Source organism: Sus scrofa, chromosome 5, assembly GCF_054392235.1.
Source record: "Sus scrofa isolate SSC_HxYL_T2T_F1_AM1 chromosome 5, Sscrofa_HxYL_maternal_Yorkshire_Landrace_v2.0, whole genome shotgun sequence".
Classification (NCBI taxonomy): domain Eukaryota; kingdom Metazoa; phylum Chordata; class Mammalia; order Artiodactyla; family Suidae; genus Sus; species Sus scrofa.
Window position 1 is genome coordinate 39,508,894 of NC_139387.1, and position 23,796 is coordinate 39,532,689.

General features: G+C 41.6%; 1 protein-coding gene across 2 annotated transcripts in view; it reads left to right on the forward strand.

Annotated features, from left to right (window-relative positions):
* LGR5 (leucine rich repeat containing G protein-coupled receptor 5) overlaps positions 1-23,796 on the forward strand; it is a 132,655-nt gene that overhangs the window by 105,499 nt on the left and 3,360 nt on the right. Inside the window, exons 7-17 of one of the 2 annotated variants that reach the window (NM_001315762.1) lie at positions 3,146-3,214; positions 5,339-5,410; positions 9,737-9,808; positions 9,958-10,026; positions 10,168-10,239; positions 13,789-13,854; positions 15,031-15,102; positions 18,897-18,968; positions 19,795-19,920; positions 21,195-21,340; positions 23,325-23,408. In NM_001315762.1, the coding sequence (NP_001302691.1) occupies positions 3,146-3,214; positions 5,339-5,410; positions 9,737-9,808; positions 9,958-10,026; positions 10,168-10,239; positions 13,789-13,854; positions 15,031-15,102; positions 18,897-18,968; positions 19,795-19,920; positions 21,195-21,340; positions 23,325-23,408 (920 nt within the window). The remainder of the gene's footprint in view (positions 1-3,145; positions 3,215-5,338; positions 5,411-9,736; positions 9,809-9,957; positions 10,027-10,167; positions 10,240-13,788; positions 13,855-15,030; positions 15,103-18,896; positions 18,969-19,794; positions 19,921-21,194; positions 21,341-23,324; positions 23,409-23,796) is intronic. The other variant, XM_021090898.2, reaches the window with a different exon arrangement.

Below are 23,796 nucleotides of genomic sequence, written 5' to 3' on the forward strand. Positions count from 1 at the left end.
CACCGCTATATTCTACTTCCGAAGAGGGGCTCAAAACCTCAGTTCTCAGTTGATACCTAGACTGAAAATACGTAGAGGCCAGCCAGGTGACTGCCCAGAGCCTAATCCCAGGACAGTTCCTATGGGCCTCTCTGGGGCTGAGCTGTTTCTCCTGAGAGGGGCTGCTCTTCATTGCCCTGTCCAGTGAGAGGGGTATGATGTGGGTATGGTGACAGGCAGTGAGGATGCTGAGAGTGCCGGGAGAAGAGGGTGGTTCCAGCTGTGCTCTCCTCTCCTCCTGCTTTAAAAAAAAAAAAAAAAAAAAAAAAAATATATATATATATATATATATATATATATATATATATATATATTGCTATTTGGTTTGGTTAATTGCCTGAGCTTTAAACAGATATATATATATTTAGGGGGATGGGGTGGCTGTGGTATGCAGCAGCTTAATATGGGATCTCAGTTCCCAGACCAGGAATTGAACCCGGGCTGCAGTGAGGAAAGTGCCAAATCCTAACCACTAGACCACTGGAGAACTCCCTTCACCTGCATGTTTTGTTTTTGTTTTTGTTTTTGTTTTTTGTCTTTTTGCCTTTTTGTCTTTTCTTGGGCCGCTCCCGCAGCATATGGAGGTTCCCAGGCTAGGGGTCTAATCAGAGCTGTAGCCACCGGCCTACGCCAGAGCCACAGCAATGCGGGATCCGAGCCGAGTCTGGGACCTACACTACAGCTCACGGCAATGCCAGATCCTTAACCCACCGAGCAAGGCCAGGGATCAAACCCGCAACCTCATGGTTCCTAGTCGCATTCGTTAACCACTGCGCCACGACGGGAACTCCAGCCTGCATGTTTTTAATACTCAAATGTGTTAAGCCACAGTGGGCTGCTGAATCTACAACACTGGCTCTAACTGGGACTGCAGAGGTTGATGACCAAAGACCACTTCTCCTATGGGCTTGGGGCCCATTGTTCGTTTGCACACAGAGTTTAGCAATTTGTACATGGTCAATCTAGCTTCTAACCAGATCTGGGTCCATTAATTTCCTGAGGGACCGGACAGTTCTCCTTCCAGTGTTACTTAAGTCACTCCATGTTCCCTCTTAAAAGGAAAGAATCGGAGTTCCTGTTGTGGCTCACCAGAAACTAACCCACCTAGGATCCGTGAGGATGTGGGTTCGATCCCTGGCCTTGCTCAGTGGGTTAAGGATTCCGGTGTTGCTGTGGCCTGTGGTGTAGGTCACAGATGTGGCTAGGATCCTGCATTGCTGTGGCTGTGGTGTAGGCCAGCAGCTGTAGCTCCGATTTGACCCCTAGCCTGGGAATATCCATATGCCGCAGACGTGGCCCTAAAAAGCCAAAAAAAAAAAAAAAAAAAAAAATGAAGGAAGGAATCACCTTCATAAAGAGATGCTGAAATGAACTTGTCCAGGCAGCACTTTGAAGTCAACAGAATGGCCTAGGCAAGCCATTCCTATCAACTGCTTGGAAAAATTAGAATTTCTCCTTTATTTACACGAGGGCTGGCTGGGAATCTCAGCAATGGAAAGCACCTTCCAGTCCTTTCAACACAAGAACAACAAAAGATGAGTTCTGATAGGTATTTCCCATAAATAGTCTTTCTTCCTTTCCCCCTTTCCCATTTGAGGTAAGGACTCAAGATTACAAATTCAGGTAATTCATGTATTCAGAGCAAATTCAAATGAGTCTCGCTGTCCCCTCTTTCCTCGCCTTGCCCAGGGCTATAGAGGATCAGTAAATTGGTAACTCCCAACCCCTTCCTTTCCCTCACTAGAAATCCAAGTAATTTATAAGGACCTAATCCTCATTTAATCAAAACAGAGCATCTGGAGAGATTTACAAACAGGAAGAAAATTTATGTCCACAAAAGACACGCGTTTCCTGCCTGCTGTATAGCTTAAGGATGGTTTGTGCCAGACAAGTAGGAATCTTGATTCATGTTTAACCCCGTCAAATTATCTCTCTCTTAAAATTAAATAGCAGTTCTTCCCCACAGAGGAAGATCTAACCGCATCTGATTGCCTGACCAAAAGGTTTTTCTGCGTCATCTGGGATATCTGCCATTCCCAGAGACCAGGAGGCAATTACTTTTTCATATGAAGATGTAGCTATAAGGAGAAGAAAGTCTATACAGCACTTGTGAGTAATGGAATTGAAAAGCCATTTGGGCCTTAACAGAGAAATGAATGATTTGGGGTCTGTTGGCCATTCCACGTCTGTGTGTGAAGGATGACAGAGAGCTCTGCCTCATAAACCAAGGGCAATGTCATCCTTCAGATCTGAATCCTTATCTGTTAACGTGTGGAAATTCTAGACCTGGAATCCTTCCTGAAAGTACCCTGGACCACATAAAACCTCTGCAGAAGCAGGTTGGCATCCTGGACCTCAGGCTGGGAAAGACACAGGAACTGTACAAGAGTCAGGGACAAAGCCGTTCAAGATGTCCTCTCCAGAGAGTTCTTCTTTTGGCACAGCCGAAATGAACCCGACCAGTATCCATGAGGATGCGGGTTCGATCCCCGGCCTCAGTCAGTGGGTTAAAGGATCTGGCATTGCTGTGGCCGTGGAGTAGGCCAGCAGCTGCAACTCCAGTTTGACCACTAGCCTGGGAATTTCCATATGCAGCAGGTGCAGCCCTAAAAAAAGAAAAAAAGAAGAAAAAAAAGGTGCACTCTGAAAAGCAGTGAGACAAAGTCAGAGGGCAGAGGAGGGAATAGGAAAGGGGATGTGGTTCAGGAACCCGAGGAGGGCACAGACTAGCTGGCAGCTTGGTGAGCCACATCAGCAAGCCACTAACACCCAGCCAGGGGTCTCTCCCACGGAGACATTCACACTGCCCTTTTTCTGTGTCCCTGCCCTTTTTCTTCAATGCCCAGTGCAGTTGAGACTTGACTCTTTTAAATTTCTCATGATCAGTCTGATGACCATTTTAATGTAGATACTTGGGGGATGACGGTGGTCAGCAAGCTAACAAAGTCTCTCTCCGTAAAGAGAAGGAATGAGAATTGTTGTCAATGATACTAATCCATTGGAAGAGTATGTTAACTGGTATATATGAATTTTTATTTTTTTATGTTTTTATATATGAATCTTTAAATAAAAAACTGAACATACTATACTATTTTCTTATTTTCAGAGATTTAAATTATAATAATCTTGATGAATTCCCCACTGCAATCAGGACACTCTCCAACCTTAAAGAACTGTAAGTAGAACAGACTTAGTGGGCAGACTCTATTCTTTGTGAATTTATTTTAAAATGTTTGACTATTGTATATAATACAACTTACTGAGAATTTTTTTTTTTTTTTTTTTTTTTTTTTTTTTTTTTGCTTTTTAGGGCTGAATTTGTGGCATATGGAAGTTCCCAGGCTAGTGGTCAAATCGGAGTTGCAGCTACCAGCCTATGTCACAGCCACAGCAACGTTAGATCAAGCCGAGACGAACCTACACCACAGCTCAAGGCAATGCCAGATCCTTAACCCACTCTGATCAAGGCCAAGGATCAAATCTGCATCCTCATGGACACTAGTCAGGTCCATTACCACTGAGCCACAATAGGAACTCTTACTGAGGAAAATTTTAAAGGTCATATAAATAATGGTTAACTACATCCAAAATATATTTTAATTTGATTATATCACCAAAGAACAGCAATCTTTTTTTTATTTATAATAGGTTTCTCTAATATATGTACATTAGGAAAAAAGATACAAGGAGTCTCCTGGTGGCTTAGTGGGTTAAGGATCTGGCATATTGTCACTGCTGTGGCTTGGGTTACTGCTGTGGTGTAGGATCGAAGCCTGGCCCAGGAACTTCCACGTGCCACTGGAGTGGCCAAAAAGAAAGAAAGATATATATTTCTCTAAGCCATACTCTTTTCCTAAGCCATATTGCCCCAACATTTGTATACTTTATAGATCTGTAGAGAACTATATTGGATTCAGTTATCTGTTGAGCATTTCAAAAGACAAACTTTTCTAGGTTGCCTAAGGCTAGGACTGGATGAAAGCAATGTATGTGCCCAGTATAGTGCTTGATGCTTTCGCATACATTGCTTTTTTCTTTCTTTCTTTCTTTGTTTTTGTTTTTTTGTTTTTTTGGTTTTTGTTTTGTTTTGCTTTTTAGAGCCACCCTCAGGCATATGGAAGTTCCCAGGCTAGGAGTCAAATCAGAGCCACTGCTGCTGGCCTATGCCACAACCACAGCAATGCAGGATCTGAGCTAGGTCTGTGACCTACACCACATCTGCTCATGGCAATGCCAGATCCCCGACCCACTAAGCGAGGCCAGGGATCGAACCCACATCCTCATGGATACTAGTTGGATTTGTTTCCGATGAGCCATGACGGGAACTCCTCACATACATTATTTCATATGCTTTCACGCATGCTTCATAAATCCTATTTAATTGTTAAAGAAACCCACAATTTTACTATGATAAGGCTAACTTTCAGCTATGAGGTTGCATACATTGTCTTTCATATATTTTAATTTAATTAGCCTTTCTTTGTACCTAAAAATATGAATAACCTATGCAATGTTCTAACACTTGGAAAAGAAAATAAACATAGAGCTTATTCTCTTGGCAGAGAGAAATAAGACACACAGCCAAAGGAGGTAGACTGCAGGGCTTGTTCATAAGAAAAAGCCTCTATGGGGTTCTACCTTAGGAAACCCCACCTGGGGCTTAGCTGGGAAGTCCTCCTGATCTGGGTCAGGCAGCCCAAAAACTGCCACTCACCTCATTCAGCCACAGACCCACTGAGGACCCAAAGACCCTTGACTCTGCCCCTCTGCCAGTCAGACAACATTTGCACCGACAGATGAGAATCAATTTATTACAGACTCACTGAGCTGGGGCACCCTTCTTCAGCTCAGGAAATTTTGTCCTCATAAGGAGATTACTTAAATCTCTACTTCACTGCAGCTTAAGTCAATTTTCTCTCCTCCTAGCTTCAAATGGGGTCAGGAGGAGCGATCATAATCCTCTCTCCAAAGATGGTTTCCTCTGTCTCAAATTGTTCTAGGGCGGTGCTCTATTGGATCTTAGCAGATGGATTTTCTGTTTATAACATTAGACTGTAAGTTTCTATAAAACACAGCTGTTATTGTCAGATTCTTTTTTCCTCTTTCGAGATGGCAGCTTGTGATTTCTTTTTCTCCTCGAGACTAAGTGAGGGCATGTAAGTTTCAAAATGCATAGGTGAGTTCAGCCTTATCCTCCAGTTACTGAAAGTGCTGATTGTTGCCACAGTTTGGGGCAGACTATTAAATGATATTACCCTACAGGTTATTTCCTATAAATTATTTTTTCCTCTCTTTCTAGAGGATTTCATAGCAACAATATCAAGTCCATTCCTGAGAAAGCCTTTGTAGGCAACCCTTCTCTTATTACCATGTAAGTGGCCATAGTTCTTTCCAGTTTTTCTATCCTGAAACATAGTGTGCATTGCACTTTCAAATATAATACGAGTGTTCTATATTTGTGCAAGTTTTGTCTCAATCAATGTAAGGATCTATGCCGAGAAGTGTACATGGAAATGTTTGGCCAGGTTTTAGCTGAATGCTGAAGCAACAGTAAAGATTCTTTTGCTTAGGAATGTGCATTGCCTTATGTTTGCTATCTTTAAATGCCTTGTTCCACTTCACGATAATCTTATGAAATGCTATTTTGCTTATCTCTATTCTCTAAGGAACAAAACTGATTTTTAGAGCATCAATGTCAAAGTCACCTAATCATTCAGAACTTAAACCCAGGTATACTAGAAACATAAATCATTATCTTAAATGTTCTCACCCCCCCCAAAAGATAAAAAATGTGATAGTTAATTAACGAGATGGGGGGAATCCATTCACAATGTATATGTATATCAAATCACCGCAATGTAAGCTTTAAATATACAATTTTATGTCAATTATACATCAGTAGAGCTGAAATATAAATACATACATATGTTATATACAAATAAAGGTCCTTTATTGCAAGGAGGGGGAGATGAGGAGACTACTGTTTTATGCTAAGTCTCTAAATTCATGCATTTTCCAGCCCAAACATTGAGTCACATTTATACCAACAAGGATGTAATTCTAGAAAGGTGCATATGTTCTAGAAAAGTGTTTATGAGGATTTATAAGCCACAATGTCATAAGATAAATTTACTACTTCAAAGCATGATTAGCTCTATGTTTCACATTTAGCACAAACGGAAAGTTGATCATGTGCAGGTATACAGGAAGATGGAAATATGTAACGATTAGGTTGGCTCTTAATTAAAAGACACCTGGCAGGTTTGGTGTATAGTATTGGCCTGAGGTCTTGGGTACGGGGTCTGGAATAAGGAGGCGTAAGGACAACTTTTGAGCATGACTCTAGGGGCACTTCTTGGCAGATATCCGTCCTGTGCCAACTTGATTGAGAGGCTTTCTGGAACTGTGCAGCATTTGCCACAAATGAGATGGAATCCCAATTAGCCCTGACAACTGAGAAAAAAAATACCATTCATCATTTCTGAAATGTTCTGACAGTATGTTGGCAAACGAAGGGTGTTAAAGTTTATTGCCAATAAACATTAGTTCTCATTAGAGAGTATTTACATACTGAAAAGTTGGCAGATCGCATTGCCTCTCTTTGCCCATTTTTCCCTTGAAGCCACAGAACAGGTTTTCTTAATCACTCTTTTGATATGTTAATCCCCGTTGAAGAGGACTAATGCCCCCAATATTTATTAGCACTTCTATTCACCATTTGATGGCCTTGACTCTTTGTTTTCTCCCGGAAACGCATCCCTCCTTGCTTCTGCCTCTGTTTGACTCGATTTCTTTGCTTCCCATGTCCTGTTGGCTACCCGGGCCTCATTTCTACCTCGTAGTCCCCGTCCTAGCCATAACTCCTTTTCATCCCCTCTGCCTCCAGCCCCTCTGCTAGCCAGACCTCTGATTTTTTACCAATCTAAGGCTCATCTCCTGGCCTCTACCACTAGCAAAGCTGTCACCCTGAAAGCACAGCATCCCTATTGTCATTCTCTTGCTGTGGAACCTGCAGGGTCGGCTTGCCTGTTTACATTAAACGCCAGCTCCTTGCCTTGGCATTCCCAGCTTCCCACATGGCCCAAGCCAACCAACCCTCCTGACCGGTTCCCCAAAGCTTAGCTCAGTTACCCTATGCATAACCCAGACCAGCTAAGCTATATTCATAGAAGAAAGCTCTTTTTTTGTTTCCTTTGCTCCTATGATTCCATTTCCTTGCTATGCTTGTTGAAATTCTGATTTCCAGGGTCCATTTCTAATGACATTTTTCGTGGAATTTTTCTCTACCTCCTGAGAGAACTCCCTCCTGAGAACCTATATAGCTCCTTCTTTGTATTGGTGATACTTCTGCCTTATGGACAAGCATGTGTGTCCATAGCTACCCAATGTACTTACCTACATACACGTATGTGAACACAATTATATACAAACAAGCATAGAGGGGATAAGAGATGATGTGATATTTGGAGGAAAACTCTTTTTTTTTTTTTTTTTTGGTCTTTTTGTCTTTTCTAAGGCCACTCCCGCGACATAGGGAGGTTCCCAGGCTAGGTCGAATCGGAGCTGTAGCTGCCGGCCTACACCAGAGCCAGATCCGAGCCACATCTGAGACCTACACCACAGCTCACAGCAACGCCAGATCCTTAACCCACTGAGCAAGGCCAGGGATGGAACCTGCAACCTCATGGTTCCTAGTCGGATTCGTTAACCACTGAGCCACGACGGGAACTCAGGAAAACTCCATTTTTAAATCATAAGGAAGTTCCCACTGTGGCGCAATGGGATAAACCATGTCCGGGGAATGATGGGACACAGGTTTGATCCCTGGCCCGGCACAGTGGGTTAAGAATCCGGCATTGCCCCAGCTGCGGCTTAGGTCACAACTATGGCTTAGATCTAATCCCTGGCCTGAGAACTCCATATGCCTCGGGGCGGCCAAAAAAAATTTTTTAAATATAAAAGAAATTGTAAGACCTAGAGTCCAGGGCTAGCCCCTTCTCTTACCAATTATCCCAGCCAAGGGAAAAGAGGTCAGAGGAGAGAATACAGAAGGGGCTTTAGGAATGTCAAGTGACAGCTGTATCCCAGGCACTGTGCCACATGTTCCATATGAATTAGCTTTTTTCATGTGCACACAAACCCTAGAACTAAATATTATTACAGCAGTTCGATAAATTGGAAAGTTGAAAGTCTAGGAGGTAAAGAACATACCCAAGGATCTAAGTCTCAGCTTCTTCCTACAAAAATGAGGAAAACATTATCTAAGTGTCTACACCATGGGTCTTCAAAGTTGTCAGGTGGATCAGTTAAGCTCTATATGTGAAAATGCTTTGTGAACCAAAAAGTCAGATTCCCCTTATTTATTTGTTTTATCCCAACTGATTCCAAGCCACTTGGGCGAGGACACCTTATCATTCTTCTTCACATCCCCAGCAGCTAGCATGATGCCAGGACATAGGAAACACCCAATGACAGCTTCCTTAACAAATCAGTCTTTAAATGCAAAGCAGTACCTCCTCTCATACTTCTAGCAGGAGAGACACCAATAGATATTGTCAAATTTAATTGAACTGGAAGGATGTCTCAGCTAAGAACTATTTGTGGGACTCCACTAGTCAGGCAGTTCAAATACCATGACATGGACAACATCTGTAACACAAAATATGTTTTGGTTTCTAATAATGTCTTACCTTTTAGAGCAATGGTTAATTTTTTTTTTTTTTTTTTTTTTTTTTGCCTTTTCTAGGGCCACTCTCGCGGCATATGGAGGCTCCCAGGCTAGGGGTCTAATCGGAGATGTAGTCACCAGCCTACGCCAGAGCCTCAGCAACTCGGGATCCGAGCCTCGTCTGCAACCTACACTACAGCTCACGGCAACGCCGGATCCTTAACCCACTGAGCAAGGCCAGGGATCGAACCCCCAACCTCATTGTTCCTAGTCGGATTCGTTAACCACTGCGCCACGATGGGAACTCCAGCAATAATTAATTTTTAAAAATCTAATATTACGAAAAGCCAGAGTAGCAAATTTCCTCTCAAAAAATTTAAGACTCCTTTGCATATATTAAAAGATTTGACCGGAGGTTATGACCCTTATGTAAATATATAGAATTTCATCTTTCTTTAGCTAGTGGTATACCTACCAGTATCTTGAATTACCTTTTGCCACTCAACAGAGGTTCCACAGATGTTAGAAGCGGATGAAGAGTTTTAAGTATCACTTGCTTTTCTCCTTAGTAGCTAACATTCATATCTGCCTTGCTGTCAGACATTTTCAGTTTTGGAGTTCCTGCTATGGTGCAATGGGATCGGTGGCATCTCTGGAGCGCCAGGACACAGGTTCAATCCCCAGCCCGGCAAAGTGGGTTAAAGGATCCGGCATTGCCACAGCTGCTGCATAGGTCACAACTGTAGCTCAGAGCTGATCCCTGGCCCATGAATTCCATATGCCCAAGGGTGGTCAAAAAAGAAAAGAAAGAAATTTTCAATTTCACATTTAGTGTGGATTTCTTACCCAAAGTCCCATGATGTGAGTAAAATTACCTTTGAGATTTGCCTGAAACCAAGTAATCAGGAATGTTATGTAGTATAGAATAATCCAATTATATAAGTACATCTTATATATTTTTTGAAATTTTGAACAGTTATTCATTTTTCACTCAAGTGTTATACTAAGACGCGTTTGGATTTTTTTCAGACATTTCTATGACAACCCCATCCAGCTGGTTGGGAGATCTGCTTTTCAACATTTACCTGAACTAAGAACACTGTAAGTGTTTATTTCTCTCACAGATCACTTGCCCCTTTCAAGGCTGCTGCAAAGACCAGATGAACATTTTCAGTTGCTTTGCAATGGCCATAAAAGTGACCCCTTCCTAGGATCTTCTCCCTGTAATATTCATGTATGCCTGCTTCTAGGACTTTGAATGGTGCCTCACAAATAACTGAATTTCCTGATTTGACTGGAACAGCGAGCCTGGAGAGTCTGTAAGTATTTGAGTAAGCTCTTGAATTGGCCCAGAGCATGCACGACCCTTCAAGCCTGACCAGTCTTAACATGAGTGAATCAAAATATGTCACCGTGTGATGCCTGAATACAAGAATGATGTCTGGTTTGTGTTTCAACAGGACTTTAACTGGCGCACAGATCTCATCTCTTCCCCAAACCGTCTGTGATCAGTTACCTAATCTCCAAGTGCTGTGCGTATCAGTAAGGCCATAATGTTGTGTAAACAGGGGTGAAATGACAGACACTATTTCAATAATCCTTTAAAAGGGGAGAAAGTTCTTTCCTTGCAGGTCTTCAGGAGGTCAGGCCTCCTTTGCCCCCTTTGGGACAAGGAAGTGGCTCTCAGATATGACCTTGGTAATAATGGCAGTGCACCCCTTGTTTCTAAGTCCCAAACAATCTCCCAGTAGAGTTTCAATTGGCACACATTTCCTTTCAGAAAATGGATGTGAGCAAGCCAAAATAACTTCATTTCCCCCCTCCCGAAGCTCTGAAGAGCAAAAAAGAAAAAGGAAAAATATATATATATATAAAATGGGTCAAAACATCAATATAGATGTCAAAATAAAAATTATTAGGGAGTTTCTGTCATGGCTCAGCAGTAACGACCCAACTAGGATCCATGAGGATGTGAGTTCGATCCCTGGCTTCGATCAGCAGATTAAGGATCCCTTGTTGCCATGAGCTGTGGTTGCACGTCATGGACGCGGCTCAGAGCCCATGTGGTTGTGGTGTAGGCCGGCAGCTGTAGCTCCAATTCAACCCCTAGCCTGGGAACTTCCATATGCCACAAGTTCGGCCCTAAAAAGCAAAAAAAAAAAAAAAAATCAGGCCCACACAACCCTTGATAGCAAGCAAACATTCTTCCAGGATAGCTGTAGGTGCCATGTTCTAAAATTTCTTCTGATGGCTAAACAGCTTGCATATGTTCTTTCTGTTGATGTGGGGCTTTTCCTTCTGCCCTTCGAAGAGCCTTGTGTTGACCTTCCATGTTCAGCCCTCTCCTGCCACACCCTGTTATCCTCTTGAGCATGGCTGGGACCTAACAAAAGGAGCCTTAGTCTCTCGCCATGGCTCTGTTCTCACATAGTAGACTTCTTTGGCAGTGGAATGAATGCCTGTGATTCCACCACAAGCCTGACCCAGTAGCAGAACTACAGACAGCACAGTGGAAGAATGGGAATATCCCTTCAGCGATTCTGCCTTCCCCAACCCCAGCCCACTATGTCCCTTTCAGATGTCGGTTGCTCAGTGACAAGAGTTGCAATCACACCACGATAGCCTTGGAGTCAGTCACTCAGGTGTAAAGGAAGGGGAACTAGAGCAAGCTTCCTCTTCTTCACCCCACGTTCACCCTAGGAGGTGTAGATACATGAGAAAAATGAAAACTAGCGGAGTAAAGGGAACATCTGTCAAAATCACCCTGCAAGAAAGTAGTGGAGTTCAAATTCAAACACAGGCAGTTTGATTGAAAAGTTGGGAGAAAGCACCTGTACACCAGGAGGTGGAAAACTCAGGAGCCCCACCTTAGGATTCTGCCCACCACACCCAAAATAGATATAATTACCCTTATTTCTTGAGGAAACTGGTTCAGTAACATGACCAGAATTTTACATGCTGTAACTAATAAGTAGGGAGCCAGGATTTAAATCGCACCTGTCTCCACTCTGTCACACGGTGAACGGGAAACCACGCGGGTCTAGAGCTGCATACTTGGAAGCTGACTGGCAAACCAATTAAGAGCAAAGGCTCTAGGGTCTATTTTTCTGGTTCAAATCCGGCCTCCCTGCATACTCTCACAGAATCTTGAGCAAGTTATTTATTCCTTCCAGGGCTCCGTTTCCCAATCTATAAAATAGAGACGTAGCCACTTCCTTCAGGGGATCGTCCTGGGGATTAAATAAGTTCCTACATGTCAAACACTTACACCGGCACCTGGAGCCTTGTAAACTCTCAGACAATGTTGGCCTTTATCATCGTCTTTCTCACTTCCTCTACACCATGATTCTTTCAAGTGGAAACCTTGAAGGGCCTGAAAGAACACAACCACATTAACGGCCGTGTCTTGCCCTGTTCAAAGCCACGTCCACCTGTGGTATTGATTTGTTCTTCACAAGAACCCTGCAAGATCAGCAAAGCAAGTATCTTCTTGTTTAAGGAGGGGACTGACCAAGACATCAGTGCCCGGTTCAGCGTATCGACCAACTTGAATCAGTTAAAGTCGAGCAGAACCCTGGGTCCTGACCTTTGCTCCACTCTGCTTTATCTTCTGGAGTAGAGGTCCGAGACCACCCTTCCTTTGGCTGAAGCATCCAGAGTAGCTGTTCCTTGAGGCAATGTCACGGTACACGCGTGCATTTGTCTCCAAGTGGCTTCTCCTCCGTGAGAATGACCTGGCTGTGTGTGGCTTCCCCCACTTACCAGCTGGCGATCTTAGGCAAGTCATTTTGGTTTGCACGGGGATCATCACAGTGCCTCCCTCAAATGGTGACCACAAGGATTAAGGAAATCAGGTCAAGGTGTAAGCCCACTATCTATCTATAAGACATGCTTGACCCGTGTTAGCCATGAAAATCACTAGGTGGAACATAGATAAGAGGTGACACTGTGTCTTTAGTAGAAGAAGGCCCCATGTATCCTGTCCTAAAAGGTAGGCAGGAAGGCTTGGTCCCCTTGCAGTCTGTGGAGATGAGTGAACCAAATTATGATCAGCTTTGATAACATGTATATCTATTGTATCACAGTCACTACTTTTCAGAAATACAAATCATACTGCTTATCACATGTATTTATGCATAGGTGTGGGGTGTGGTTTTGGTTTTTTGCTTTTGCTGTGGTCTTTCAAACCTCTGGTATGAACTACAGATTTGTGTTTGCACATAGCTTCACCTGAGTTACTTCTGTGTAGTCAATAAACTGTATTTCTATGTAAGTTCCATTTCTTCAATAAATGTAAGATAAAAGATCAATTCCGAGAATAAAATAATTTAAAATCCTCTCAGAAAACAATATGGGTTTTTCACTTGCATAGTGGTGATCTGGTTTTAAGAATTAGAATCAGGCATGAAAATGAGTTAGTTGATTAGCTGATAACTTTTAAAACATGAGACAAGACTTTTATATATCTATGTTACTTTATCTACCAGCTTTCTTTTTTAAAGCTTTCTGCAAATTACCATGGCTTGTTTTAGATTAGTTATATTATACTATAAATATGTCCAGATGTTTTTGTTATTCTGTAATTTGTTGAGTTTTGGCTGAAGACTTTTTTAGATTTTTTCTTTCCCCCTTGTAATGATTGATTTCAAAGCTAGTGCTATATTTTGAATTGTTGTTGGGAATTTTTTTTTCCGTTGATTAGAAAAGAACCAACGATGGTTCTCTTAGCTGTGGAGATATAGCAGCTCTTAGAAACAGAGGCATAGTAATTTAATTTAATTTGTACTCGTTTCTGTAAGATAATAGCTAGAACATTGTAGATCATCACTAACAAAATATAAATTCATTAAGTAAATTATTTAAATGAATTAAAGAAGTATAACAGTTACATTTTGGTAAACATCTGAATCTACTGCTTAATCCAATAATGCCTATGACTACCTGCTCCGTGTCAGGGCTGGGGAAACATTCAGAGTCTGCCTTTGGGAGACAGATCATCGTAGAGGGGAAAGCGAAGCAAAGCATGTTTCCTTAAGATTAATATGTAACAGATTTTCCCTTCTGTACCTTTTGTTTTTCAGAGATTTATCTTACAACTTGCTAGAAGATTTACCCAGTTTTTCAGTCTGCCAAAAGCTTCAGAAAATGTATGTCTGTAAGAGTCTCTAAGTCACCTAGCAAAAACCAAGAGCCAAAACTCACATTTCCAGGGGTCATTGGTGTGCTTACCCTGTGGTTCACTGGGAAGACATCTGATGCTTTTTCTTCTTACGCACACAAGCTCTGACTGTATAGGATGGCTGTAAATTTGGGAGACATGGATGATATTATTTTACCATGCCTTATACTATAAGTAAAGCCTTTATTATGGTTTTTTTTTCCTGGTATACCTAATATAGTAATGAACTGAGTTTGTTTGAGCTTTGGTATTTTTCTAAACTTATACCTCCAATGAGTAGCATTATTTTTTAATATGACGGGACTTGTGTTTGCTTCCCAATAGTCACCTTCAGAGAAGGTGCCCTGTTTGTCGTATTTCAGGTGCCACCAATGCTCCTTAAACATGAAAGATTTTAGAATTCCCCTCTTAAAATTGCCTCCTCTATGAAACATCAGCCTTGTTGCTTTATAGTCATGTTTTGGTTCTTGATCAAAAAAATATTAACCATCTATCCTTTCCTACTTAATTTTTCTCTGAATGCTTTTGGACAATCAAGGGAGGGGAAAAAACCCATCTTTGGAAGGTAAAGATTTGACGCTTCTGAAAACGCTCAAAGAATATAAGAAAGGCTCAAAGGCAGAGCCAGGAGATGCAACCTCAAAGTGTTTGAATGATGTTGGCATTTTAGAACATAGGGAGTTCCCTCTGTGGCTCAGTGGTTAACGAGCCTGATTAGGATCCATGAGGATGTGGATTCGATCCCTGGCCTCACGCAGTGGGTTAAAGGATCCAGCATTGCCGTGAGCTGTGGTGTAGGTCGCAGATGCAGCTCAGAGCCCACGTTTTGCTGTGACTGTGGTGTAGTCCTGGGAACGTCCATATGCTACAGGTGCAGCCCTAAAAATCAAAAAAAAAAAAAAAAAATTTAAGCCTTAGATTCACCCAAAGGAGCTAGCTGCTTTGAAAGAGAGACAATACTTTTTTAAGTGTATAAATCGTTCTTTCTTAAATAAAAAGACATTTTTTTCCAATGGTCACTTGAGAGTCATACTTCATGTGGTCCTGTGACAGAGGGCAGGTAATTCCTCTGTGAAAGTTCTCTGAAGACTAATCTTTGAAACCAGTGACTTTGAAATCAATCTTTGGAACTCTGTCATTTCAGAGACCTACGACATAATGAAATCTGTGAAATTCAAGCGGACACTTTCCAGCAGTTGCTCGGCCTCCGATCTCTGTGAGTACCGCTTCCCAGTACCTTCCCAACATAGAGCACTGCTTTTCTTTTTCAGAGCTTCCCCTAACATTTTCTTTTCACCGTAATATGTGTACTCTTGGGCCTGTGTACATGTATTTGCTATGAAAAAGCAAACATTTTGCTCATGATCATTTCCAGGAACAAGTTCAAAAGTAGTAAATTTGCAATCTGCTTTCTGCCAGTCAGCAGACATGAAACTTCGATAAAGAGGAAGGAGGCCAAGCCATCGAATAGCCTATGAAATGTGTTTCTGTTCCTAGCCTGGACTTGGCAGAGACTGTTTTGCGTACAAGACTGGGATGACCACACAGTCCTTCCCGTCTGTTTTGCTTTGCTTTCCTGGTCAATTTTTCAATGTGAGTCTCTCTAAGTTCTTAAGAGTCACCTGGAGGTGACGGTAAAAAAAAAAAAAAAAAAAAATGCTGAGTCCAGGTTCTCACCTGCCTCATGAGTTGGATTCTCTGGAGTATGGCCTGAGAACCTGCATTCTAACAAGAAAGGTTTGAGCACAACTGTCCTGGAAAATGCCTCTGCTGCACAGACTACTAAGATTTGTAAACATTCAATTCCATCGTATGATTGAAAATACTACATATTAACCATAAGTTTAAAAAAAAACCTCGGTAACAGACTTGTGGTGACAGTTTTAAAAAACTTTTCCATCCTGGAACTGAACTGCAGTGTAATTTTGGTGAGTGACGACAATGTATAATGTTTAAACTGCTGTATGTAGTTTCAAAAAACCTTTACCTTCCTAAAGTTTTTCTTAACATTTAAGAGATTATACTCTCATAAAATAATACTGTTCCTCAAAACATTTTTTTTGGCCACCCCCGCAGCATACGGAAGTTCCTGGGCCAGGAATCCAACCTGCACCACAGCAGTGACCCAAGCCACTGCAATGACAACACTGGATTCTTAACCCACTGAACCCCACGGGAACTCCACAAAACACTTTAAATTCTCCTTTAAGAATCACCGTCTCCCAAAAATTTGCATTGAAACCTACCTTGCTCTGAATTAAATTATGTGGCCTTTTCCTTACTTTTGGTCTTAAATCAGCTTGTGAAGTTCTTTTATTTTTTAAAATACATGTGCAACAAAAATACATTACCCACTTTTATAATCTGCTTTACTCACAGGTTGGAGTTCTGGCTGCTTCCAAAAGTTAGTTCTTTTTCAAAAGGTTGATATATTTGATAACACTGTATTGTATAACTGTATTTGCAATGAGAGTAGAACTTAAATATTTTTCACCAAAGAGCCATGGAATCACTCACCTGAATCACCATCATCCTCCTCCTAACTAACCTTTCCACCATCAGTCCCTACCCATTTATCTCATGCTCCAAAGAGAATCTTAAGTAGAAACTGAATGATGTTACTTCCCTTCTTCAAAACTCTTCATCGAGATGCAGCGGCAAAATGAATCCGACTAGGAACCATGAGGTTGAGGGTTCGATCCCTGGCCTTGCTCAGTGGGTTAAGGATCCAGCATTGCTGTGAGCTGTGGTGTAGGTCGCAGATGCTGCTCGGATCCCGCGTTGCTGTGGCTGTGGCGTAGCCTGGCAGCTATAGCACCAATTAGACCCCTAGCCTGGGAACCTCCATATGCCTCAGGAGCAGCCCTAGAGGGGAAAAAAAAAATTTCCAAACACTTTCTGTGCAGATCAGGGATTCTGAAGTTCGTCAGCTTGAGTTTGAATCTCAGCTCCTGAGATTACTCTGTGACCTGAAGCAAGTCACTTAATACTCACTCGGTGCTTTATTTCTTACCAGTAAAATGGGGCGAATGATAATATCTACGTCCTAGGTGTGTTAAGGGTTATGAGATAATCCTGTGGGGGGCTGGATATATGCAAAAGTATTATTATTGTTATTGTTATTGTTATCACTATTAGAACAAGTATATATCCTTTTGGGTATACAAGTGAGGGTTCTTTCAAAGGAATCAGAACTCACCCCAGATGGTTCAAATGAAGGGCCATCTGTGTAGGTACTGGAAGCAAGGGACAGGATGCAGAAACCAGCAATGTGACCAAGACTGGGGCTGAAGAGACACAGAGAGGAATGAATGGTGTTTCCAAAACCCAGGAAGAGCTGAGGCATGGAAGGGGGATGCCTTGGTTGAGAAAGAGACAAGATTGCAAAACAGAGGAGGAGACCACAAGTGCCCAACCTCTCTCTCCTCCAGGGGCCCCTCACTGGGAACCAAGAACTGTGGGGAGCTCTGCATGCAGTCTGAAGGGTCCGGGCAAGAGTGGAACTGATTCCCCCAGCACTGTTCACAAATAGGAATGGAATTACAGTCCTCTGAGCATATAAATTCTCCCATATTCACTTAAAACCCAGTCAAATCGCAGTAGAGCCCCAAGGCAAAACCTGGCCTATGTTCCTGATGTTCTGCTCTGGAAGCTCACCAAGGCACCCGTGTGCCACTCAGAGCCACCAGCAAGACTGACAGATGGCAGGGCTTGCGTCCCTCACTGGACACGTGTTGGATGAGCAGCTCCATAGAAGAAAGCCTCCTCTCGATTACCCACTTGTAGCTTGCCCACTCCTTCCAGGCCATTCCTTCCCCTCCTTAGCTGGAACTTTCTTTTGTTCTGAGATCAATGAAAGGAGCAAAATAAAAAGACTTCCGGTTTAATCTTATTTTATTATTTATTTATTTGTTTAGTGGACACACTCATGACCTATAGAAGTTCCCAAGCTAGGGGGTCGAATCAGAGCTGCGGCTTCTGGCCTATGTCACAGCCACAGCAACAGCAGATCCAAGCCACGTCTGTGACCTACACCACAACTCACAGCAATGCTGGATCCTCAACACACTGAGAGAGGCCAGGGATCTAACTCACATCCTCGTAAACACTATGTTGGGTTCTTAACCCACGGAGCCACAATGGGAACTCCAAAGCTTTCCGGTTTTCCCCAGTTTAGGGGGCCTTTCAAATGAGAATGTAAATATTTTGTGAATACCATTTATCCTGGGTAACTTAGGGGGCCCAATACTGTGAATAAATTACCTATTCGTGCTAGAGAAAGCTGCCAGGGATCACTTTCAGTTCCTCAGATGTCTACATTTTAGTTCCCCTTATGAGTTATGCATTGTAAAAATACGAATTTTAAGTTTATTGCTCTTTTTTTAAATACGGAAGTTCTTATTCCTGTGAAGTTATCATTATATATATGTCTGGGGCAGGGGGGAGTGAATTTTATTTCTAATAAATGCTAGCCTCTCTTTCCTTCATTTCTCAGTTAAGAATTTAAATGTATGTCCCCTCTACCGAAAATGTTTTTGAAAGTATTTCTGTGTTGCTCTTAAAGTCTGACATACATGGACAATGTACACAAATTCTTGCTGAGTTCCATTGCTTGTCCGGGGACATTTTATAACATAAAATTTACTTGCCTGTCAGAGGAAGAGCCTCAGAAGTTCCCGTCTCTTCCGACTCCCCAACCCCCACTCATCTTAAAAAGACCCTAATAAAATTTTACAACCATGTTAAAGTCAACTTTTTAGCAAGAAGAGAGTAAAAACTAAAATATCCACCTGAATGATTTCCCTGAATTGATTTAAACAAGGTTGCTTTAAAATTCTCTCTTTACCCATTTTTTGCTGTGAATATCTGCATCTGAAGGATGATGTGGTAAGCTGTTTCTGTCTTGAAGGTAAATTAATTTTTTTTAGATAAATGAATATATACGGTAAAACTTCACGTGGTTTTCTTTTCTATAAGCCTCTCACTTGCCCTTTTTTTCTTTTTTAATAGGAATTTAGCTTGGAACAAAATTGCCACTATTCACCCCAATGCATTTTCCACCTTGCCATCTCTAAGAAAGCTGTGAGTATTTCATTTGTTTATGGTATATCTTTTAATAACTGGGTACCATCTATCACAGCCTAGTAAAAATATTGGTTCTGCTGAAGAAGCCCACAGGGTACAGAATGCCCAGTCCTCAGCTTCACTAGAGCTGGATCAAACCAGAAAGGAGCCCCCCTGCCCCTCTAGGGTCATGGGGGCCCTTACGTGGATAAATGAAGACCTGGGTGACAGCTGGTTCTGGTTACTGAGGTGAAGTTTTTCATTTTTTTTGCTGAGCTATCAGGTGGAATGGAATAAAAATGTCAGTTCAGTGCTAAAGGGCTTTCATTTTACATTTTGCCCTCTTGACTAACAGAAAATCTCCCTGCCCATCTTCTTTTTCCTCCCTCTCCACATCTCGCTCCTTCCTCTCCCCCTTCTTCTGCATCTCACAGAGGAAGGAGGAATTGGTCAGACAGAAGTTAATGCGAGAAGGAAGAAAATAAACCCCTGACAATGTTGTCCCCCTCCCCCTCTAACTTGATCCCGTCCGCATCACTTTTCAAATTAGATGCAGCACCTCCCCCTTGTTTTGAGATGTCCCCACCTGGCAAAATTCAGCTGAATAGAGAAATTACAATTTGGACGTGATTAACACATTTTTCCTCCTGCAATTCTGGTTGTAAATTAAAGAAAAGAAAAGCTGTCGGGAGCTAAAACCAAAATGGTTCTTCGTACCGTCAAGCGTAAGGACCCTGCTTAGAAGTTTTTATGGAGCAGTTTAATAATCTTTAGGTTGCTTTTTTAACATAATCGTTTTATACTCACACCGACTAAAAGCCAATTGTTGTTTGATGTTTTGCAGGGACCTATCGTCCAACCGCCTGTCGTCCTTTCCTGTAACTGGGTTACATGGTTTAACTCACTTAAAATTAACAGGAAATCATGCCTTACAGAGCTTGATATCATCTGAAAACTTTCCAGAACTCAAGTGAGTTTGTCATTAAAACTAATAAGATACATTTGTGGTCATGTGAAATAATAGATGTGTTAGAGTGGTTTTCAAAATTTATGGGCCTCTTTTGAATTGCATTTCATTGCCTTCAAGTCCCCCACCCCTGGGGCATTGATAGGACAAGCCCTGGGGTGGGAGATGTGTCTTCCTGACCACATTTCCTTTCTTTCTCAAAGATGCCACCTGGAATCACAGAGTTAATGGAAAGAATCTGAAAACCAATGATCCATGGGTATAAACTAGCATATGTAATTAAATAACATTATAACATAATTGTACTCCTGTTTACATTTTAAAATTCATCTATCTGTATATGTAGGTTCTAATAAAATGGACTAAATTAATATTGGTTTGAGGAAGTAATGCTTTTTAAAACCTGTTATGCTTATTAGCAATAAAGAAGTCCTTTGAAAGATTTTACATATATATATGTATATATATTCTATATATGTATTTTAAGCCACACCACTTTTTAACCTGCTTTTAAAACCATAACTCCAGGAGTTCCTGTTGTGGCGCAGTGGTTAACAAATCCGACTAGGAACCATGAGGTTGTGGGTTCGATCCCTGGCCTTGCTCAGTGGTTAAAGGATCTGGCGTTGCTGTGAGCTGTGGTGTAGGTTGCAGATGCGGCTCAGATCCCGAGTTGCTATGGCTCCGGTGTAGGGCGGCAGCTACAGCTCTGATTGGACCCCTAGCCTGGGAACCTCCATATGCCGCAGGAGCGGCCCTAAAAATGGCAATAAATAAATAAATAAATAAATAAAACCATAACTCTAAAAGAGAGTTCAGAAAATAGAAGAGAGAAAACAAAGTCTAAAAATACCCCCTAAACAACTCTTTATGTTATTTCCTTCCAGATTTTATTTCCAGTGAATTTTTAATTGTTAGAATCACAGTATGTATACAAACCTGTATCATGTTTTTGTCACTTAACATTATGTCATACCATAACCACTTTTTAATGGTGCTACAATTTACCTAGCAGTCACTTCTTAATGATTTTATTATGGAAATTTCCAAACACAAAAGTAGGGAAAACAGTATAATCAACATTTTATGGCAATAATTTGAATAACTACATTGTTATTACGAATGAATTGCACTGTAATCATCTCTATGCACATAATTAATATTTTAGATTGTTTATTAAGGCTAAAATTCACAGGCAGAATTATTGAATGAAACACTATATTTAATTATCTATTTCTTTAAATGTATGTTTTTGTCTTGGTTTTGTTCATTTAAAGGGTTATAGAAATGCCTTATGCATACCAGTGCTGTGTATTTGGAGTGTGTGAAAATGTCTATAAAATTTCTAATCAGTGGAATAAAGCTGACAACAACAGTGCAGATGACCTTCATAAAAAAGATGCCGGAATGTTTCAAGTTCAAGGTAAAACCTACTATGTCACTGTGATGAAACTGTGTCTGAAAGGGGCTTGAAAAGTCATCAAACAGATCCACTGAATGCCAGACAAGGCCCTATGTAACCAATCCCACTTTTTAAAGATTCTCAGAGAAAGAGGAAACCCCTTTAGGATTCATTCTAAAATTTCATCTTTTCCGTAAGTGAATTCTTAATAATACCTATAATTAGATCCCATTTAGCATACATTGTCCTCAGGGGTAAATATTATTATTAATATTTTCATCAACTTTAAAGAGGGCCCCATGCCATGTGGATATCTTTTTCCGAAATGCTCCTGAGCATTTTTCTTCAGGAGAGAAAATCCATTCTTATTCTTCCAGTTGGAGGAGGTAAAAGATACAGACATTTCAGATGCCTCCATATTTCAGCAGAAGGGCTTAAGAATCCAAGTTCTTATGCAAGCAATCCTAACACGTCCTTCCCTCCTACCCCCCACAGGGCTGTCAGGAGAGTGAAATGAGATAATGTCTGTAAAGCACTTGGCTTTCCTTGAAGTAAGACCTGACTTAAATAGACAACAATGCACCTCAAATCATACCTGTGGTAATGAGGAGGTGCCAGGCAGCTCCCACTCTCCTTTCCCTGCCAACCCTGCAAGTTTGCACAGAGTCTAAACAGACCGGCTCTTCTTCCTTTGGGTGTTAATGATTTGTTGATTCCCAAGCAAGTATGATTCAGTCTGTCTGCACATTATCTTGACTTTTCTTCCTGCGCACCTTTCTGATTAAGGAGCTGATATTATGGCCCTTGATTTTTTTTTTTGTTTTGTTTTAGGTTACAGCATGTGTCTTGCTCTTGTTCTGGCTTTCATTTTTGCTTTTCCTGCTTTACCCACCCTGATTTCTACTATGTTTATTCACATACACACTCTCCTCACCAACAAAAACAAAAACAAACAAAAACAATTAGAGTGTCTACTATGTGCCAGGCACTGTTCTAGGCCCCAGAGACACACAATGAACAAAAGGGACAAAGTTCTTCAAGGAGTTTATTTTCAAGGGCAGTGATTCTCAACCCTTGACCGACCCTAGATTGGAATCACATGGAAGCTTTTTAAAAACACTGATGTTTGGGAGTCCCCGTCATGGCTCAGTGGTTAACGAATCAGACCAGCATCCATGAGGACTCAGGTTGAATCCCTGGCCTTGTTCAGTGGGTTAAGGGTCTGGCAGTGCCATGAGCTGTGGTGTCAGTTGCAGACGTGGCTCAGATCTTGCATTGCTGTGGCTGTGGTGTAGGCCGGCAGCTACAGCTCCAATTTGAGCCCTAGCTTGGGAACCTCCATATGCTGCAGGTGCAGCCCTAAATAATAATAATAATGATGATGATGATAATAAAATAAAAACACTGATATTCAAGCCATACACCAAAACAACCAAATCAGCCTCTTTAAGAAAGTGCATGAGATCCCAAAACTCCTATTTCATGGATAGCTAATCCAAGCACCAAGCAGATTTGTCCTCTGTTAAGAACTCCCCAGAAAAGACTGAAACTTACTTATTCGCCCTCTTGTGTTCAGAGAACACAGCCCAGAACATCTGCACTGTAGCCATCTATGTATTAGAAAATTGGATAAAGTGGTTCTTCACTGAATGGCGAGGTCCACACTCTCTCGCTAATTTAGGTCAGTGCAATTAGGAGCCAGCGTGAGCTCCAGGGAACAAAAACAGAATGAGAGAGCTTCAATGTTATGACCAGGAGTCCAGGGTTATTGTCCTTTGCACCCAGTTCTGCTGGAATACTGTGTCATAAAGTAGCTTGAGTAGAACATCCAAAAGCTACTTAATAATAGACTTGCAAGAAAACGCAGGGAGAAATGGGACGTCTGGCCTTCAGTTCCCTTTGTGACATTTCATGTCTCTGGGACAATCTAGGACACTCCTCCCTGGGAGCTGGTCCCCGAAAAGAGAGAGAGAAGTAATCATTCCAGAACTTCTTATTCCTGCAGATGAGCGTGATCTTGAAGATTTCTTGCTTGACTTTGAGGAAGACCTGAAAGCCCTACATTCCGTGCAGTGTACACCTTCCCCAGGTGAGAAAAGCATCAGACCTGCCTCAGCAGCAGTAACCCCCCTTCATTCTAAGACCATCAATGACATTTTGGCTACACTTCAAAGCAAAATCTGTGCACCTTTGCAGCTCATCAGTATCTCCTGGGGACTTTTAAAAATACAAATGTTTGTTCCCTGGAGTTGGCCTCCAGTCTAGAATTTTTGTGGAAGACTTTTGATTTGGATCAATGGGAATTAAAGAAACAGTAATGTAGTTTAGAAGTAAATATGATTTTTAAATGATATTAGCAATTTAGCCTGAACAGGTCTGCCACTGTCTTGCTTCATCTAATCACTGATTTTTGACAGTGATTTCTTTGAGGTCTTCCCTAAATAGCTATTTGGTTAAAGCAAGTAATTTTTAAGGGT